Here is a 5276-nt window from a genome sequence, read left to right on the forward strand (position 1 = left end):
ACAAATAACAAAAGACATAGGTCATGGCAAGGTATTTGCTCCCATTGTCTTTATAGAAATCATAAGGACATTAAAAACTTCTTTAGTGGTTCAAAAGAAGTAGGAAATTTATCAATAGAATTTGAAATCTACTTTTCTAAATGTGTTTCTTGAAGTAGTATAAGGATTATGCGGTAATTAAGAGCATGAAGAATAGTTTTTAAATTTAAAAAAAAAAAAAACAAACGAAGGTTTTTTATGGAGCCTAAAGTAGTGTCAAGGGCATGGAATAGTAGAATTAATAAATATTTTCAATATAATTAATAATTGTGCTAAATTTGTACTTAAAGATGAATGAGAAAGAATATATATTAGCAACTAATTTGGTCTTTCTAATAAAGGTTCAAAAACATTGATTTTATATCTTACTATCTTTGCAAAGAAGTGAAGCTAGCTAGCTAGCAAAAGGGAAAAAGGTGTATTAGTTTCCCATAAGGTTATAAATTTAAAAAAATAGTTTTGAAGAAGTTCAAACAATTGGGTCAACACACCAATAGATTATGGAGCTAAGTAATCCAGGCTTAGAAGAAAAAGAAGCGGACTCAACAATACTTTAAAAAACACCAACAATGACTAGCTGGCATGAACACTGGCAAAACATACTTCGTTACATTAAAAATATTGCCAGCTATTTCCAAAACGATAGAAATTCATAGCTAGGTATCTAAAACAAGGGCATAATCACACCAATATCTTCTGATAAATAAAACTTCCCAAGGACAGGACAAGCTGAAAAGGCAACAATCCAATAGATGGCACAATTGACAACCAAGTGAGGTGCCTAAAACAAACCGTTTCCCCGCCGCATCAGTGGAAGTTGTTGCCCCTTTATAACAAATAATTTGAACTTTCTAAGCCAGAAACTTGATTTTATCATCACCTTCCATGATGAATAGAACTTCCGAAGTATATAAGAAAAGAAGATGAAAAAACAGCCACAAATGGCCCAAACGAAAACTACAAGCCATGCAGAATCTGGCAACACGGTGTAGAGGCCCATCATGAATGCAATCATCATCGCTGCCATGGCATACATGGATAGATTAAATCCCCAGTTCAAGAAGTCATGGAGGACCTCCTTCCGATTATTTAACGTCATGAAGAAATAGACGCAAACAGCAGCCATGGAAAGCACCAAGGCTGTGGTATCCGCCACAACAAATATTTTGAAAGCTGTTTTTTTGCTTAAAATGGCCATGCTATCATCGTCCTCATACCCACCAGGCAAGCTGAAACCTGCGGAGAAGGTGATAGTTGCTATCAGTGTGGCTACTAGCAAATGGGTTTCACCTTTTTTCTTCATGGCCTCGGTGAAGCCTCGGCCTCCACTGCCTTCACCTTTGTCTTTGCTTCTATTCACACTTCCTTGGTCTTCGCTTTCCCTCACACCTCTGTCTTCGCTTCTTTTCTCACCTTTGTTTTCGTTGATGGCCTTGAGGATCCACTGCCAACCCAAAGGTCCAGCCCTAGCTTTGACACTCTTCAATTTTCTTAGGATTGAGTCCTGAAATTCAATCATAATCCTTTCAGAGACAACAAAGATTAATGAATGTCTGTAGCTTAATTTCACTCTTTGCAGTGGGGAGTAGCATTGCTTTAAAGAGCCCCATACAATGTGACACTATTTAGCTAGCTACCACCTCAGGCAAGAGGAAAGCAATGTTCTTAATTAATTGTTAAGGATTTTTTAGCTGATAAATTACCTTGAAGTTGGAATTTCATAGCTAATTAAGTCTTAGCAATTATTTTGAAATTAGATTTCTTAATAATATGATAACAATAATAAATTTTATTGGTATCAAACACACAATCATGGAACCATCTATGTAATGAAGTAAAGAGAATTTTGAAAATTATGACACTGCATTGATGATAATGAATATTTATATGTAAACATACTCAGAATTTACTATGTTTTAAACTTTATCCTGTACTTTAATTCAAACTAATAATAGACTTTTATTACAATTTAATCTTTATATTCTACTTTAATTCAAACTAATAATAAATAGATAAATATTAATAATTAAATTAACTATAAGTATTTAAATTATTTATTTTGTATATCAGTAACATAAATATTGATGTAATAATATCACAGCCATCATATAGAATATAATTGTATCTACCATTACTTCAATCAACCAATATATACACCAGGTTCTAGATAGTAGGAAAATGAATTGAGTTAGACATGCTTACCTGTCTTCCGAGAGAGTCCTTGGCTGATGATATTATGTCTGTGGCGGTTAAATTATCTTCATTAAGTGCCATCTTATCTACCTTTTGACTCATTATGAAATCTGTACCATGATCCATTTGGAAATCAGCAAGTAAATGGAGAGGCGTTTGTCCCCTTTCATTCTTCCCATTGAGTAGTCCTCTCGCACGGAACCAACGAACGCAGAACAATTTTAGAAAATGACGCCTTTGCGACATGAACAAGTGAATAACATTATTGCCTCTATCATCTACTTGTTCGCAACAATCTGGATAGTACGATGCCAGAAGCTTTGCTACTCCCTTATGACCACGGCTCGCAGCAATGTGAAGTGCTGTCATGTTATCAAATTCTTTGATCCCAAGGTAGATTACTTGACTCTCATGTTCTGATTTGTCTAGTAACTGCCTTGCAATTGAAGTATAGCCCAAGTATGCAGCGCAATGAAGTGGAGACCACCCGTTGTCATCGACCTCTTTAATCAGCTCTTTTTTCCATTCCAGAATTTTATAAACCATTTCTGATAAACACATAAGATAATGGAGAAAAGAAAGTGAGCAAGATTTAAGAAACAAGTTCCTATTCAGTAAGCCCTGTCCTCTTGATCCAAGTTGGATATTCATACTCAAATCAGAAGCTAGTATTTTTCACTTCTAGTCATTGGCATTGAAAAAATATGCTCAACTAGTTGCAGGATAACATTTAAAATGCATTCCAAAAATTACAAGGAAATCAAATAATGGCTATAGGGAAATTCAGAATTATTTTAAAGGACGGAGGAAGGGAGACGTAAATGTACTAAACTTTTTTATTTTTTAAAGAGATGGTAATGGTGAGAGAAAATCTTTGCATAATTCTCATGCACTTAAGAGATAGAGAGGAGGCTTGGGCGAAAGGGTAACTATGTCATTTTGAATATATATATATATATATATATATTCTTTTTGTCCTCATGCGAAATTCATCTACCAATATGTTCAATTTATGTTAAATCCAACTCTAAATTTGGTTAAAAATTAATAACTTGTACCAAGTCTTTGGACAACTCGGGTTCCAATAAATTTATATAGATTCTCATATGTTATTAAATAAAACAACTATTTCAAAGTTCATAGAAATGATGTTACAAAATAAAAGGTTAAATGTTAAACGTCTTATAAAACGTATAAGTTAATTACTAGTTTAATATAAATGACAACCCCACAAACTTAAATTTCAATAATCTAAAATAGTTTAACAATTAAATAAAAATAATAACTCTTTAATCCAACATAAACAAATAAACCTTACTCTAAGCTCATTTAAAAGTGAGAAATATTAGAGTTTACTGGAACCTAATTACCTAAGTTGCTCCTCTACTCATAATACTCCTTGTAATCTGACTTAATTATAATTTTGTTGTTTAAATATATTTTTGTAATTTTGTGTGCTTTTATCCTTTAGACTTTTTCCATATTTAATTTCCAAATATTCCATATATATTTTAGTAAGTCCCATTTTTTTTTTTTCAATATTCATAATGATTTCTACAAAATAATTACTAGCACAGTGTATCTAATTAAAATATTTAAAATAATTCCCAAAAGAAAAGGGAAATTAAATGTTGAAATCATAGCCGTTTGAAATGTTGGTGCTGATCTTTGACAAAAATTTAACCATATAGAGACGAGATAGTTACCTGGGTGTTTGGAAATTACGGCAGCATGCAAAGCGGTTCTACCCTTGAGGCCCCTGTGATCTGGTGAAGTGTCAAAATTTTCTAGGATTATGTCCACCAAGTCGTCAAACCCCCTCTCCGCAGCCATGTAAAGGGGAGTGTTGCCTTTGTGATTAGGGCCATAGGTAAACATGGGGTCTTCCTTAATCAATAACTTCACCACCTTAGGGTGATGATATCTCACTGCTTCATGTAAAGCTGTGTCTCCCTCCCGGTTCATCGTCCTCAGCATCCCCTGATGAAATTCAACCCGACTTTCGATATCGCAGGGTTGTGGGGGTTGAGGTTTTGCAGCGTGAATGAGAGCTTCCACCACCTTCTGATACCCCTCTCTGGCTGCAAGGTGAAGTGGAGTGTCGCCATGTTCATTGACACGTCGTAGTAGAGATAAGTCTGAATGTTCCTTAAGGATCAAGTTCACGCATTTCTGTTTACCAAACTGGGCTGCAATGTGGAGGACTGTGTTCTCCATTGGGGTTAGTTCGTCTCCAAGATCATGGAAATTTTGTAGGATTTCACCGAGGCCATACTTGGTTTTGCGTCCTGCAGCCGCCTTGTAGAGCTGAGGATCCATGTGTCTCGTCTTCGTTAGCCTGTCACATTGAGTTGCAGCCCGGTTGGAGATCTGGGTTCGGCTATCATCGACAGGTGCAACCTGGCTTGAATTGGAATCCATCGGTGCCTAGCTCAATCAGCAATACCCTTCTCTATAGAACTCAATTCCTTGTGAAAATCATTACTATGTTTCTGCATATATATATTGTGCCTATGTATATGCATTATTTAGATATTTTAAAATTTGCTTCTACAGTGACGAATAAATTATTATGTAGACAACGCGTTCCTTCTATACTCACACTTAGCTGTCTCTTTTTTTTTTTTCATCCGCTAGCGCGGAAAGTTGACAAGTTTTAAGATCCTGATTATGAAGTGGAGGGTTGACACTTGACAGGTTGTGCTCTCAAATTTTACTTTTAGTGTTGTCAATTAATGAAATCTATACCCATGATTGGGACAAAAAATTGTTTATACTTCAGTTTTCTTTGAAAAGAAGCTTTGGTTGAATGTTGCCGGGTTTATCAAAATTATGTATTGGAATCACTATTTTCTTACAGCATTATTTGGTTGAATGTTTATACTTGGAAAGGAATGCACTCAAAAGTTTATTTTCTTACATTATTCCTATATTTACTTGTAAAATTATTTACTTTTCGTATTTATTTATACGTTGATTGGGTGGGAAGTCACCCCAATTTAATATACATATCCCTTTCAAGGCTCGAAGAGTCATTTTAAAAA

At 34.7% G+C, this 5276-nt stretch overlaps 2 protein-coding genes across 2 annotated transcripts; both read right to left on the minus strand.

Moving 5' to 3' along the window:
• Positions 1-737: 737 nt before the first annotated feature.
• Positions 738-2484, minus strand: LOC117915100. The gene is made up of 3 exons (XM_034830667.1): positions 2242-2484; positions 1378-1543; positions 738-1275 (listed from the first exon to the last, which is right to left on the minus strand). Exons 1-3 carry the CDS (start codon positions 2476-2478, stop codon positions 821-823), a joined length of 858 nt encoding a protein of 285 aa, XP_034686558.1. The 5' UTR covers positions 2479-2484; the 3' UTR covers positions 738-820.
• A 26-nt stretch (positions 2485-2510) lies between these two features.
• LOC117915274 (ankyrin-1-like) lies at positions 2511-4653 on the minus strand. Its single transcript, XM_034830828.1, has 3 exons — positions 3939-4653; positions 2635-2780; positions 2511-2528 (listed from the first exon to the last, which is right to left on the minus strand). The coding sequence occupies exons 1-3, from the start codon at positions 4651-4653 to the stop codon at positions 2511-2513; spliced, it is 879 nt and encodes a 292-aa protein (XP_034686719.1).
• Positions 4654-5276: the final 623 nt, after the last annotated feature.

Source organism: Vitis riparia, chromosome 5, assembly GCF_004353265.1.
Source record: "Vitis riparia cultivar Riparia Gloire de Montpellier isolate 1030 chromosome 5, EGFV_Vit.rip_1.0, whole genome shotgun sequence".
Classification (NCBI taxonomy): Eukaryota; Viridiplantae; Streptophyta; class Magnoliopsida; order Vitales; family Vitaceae; genus Vitis; species Vitis riparia.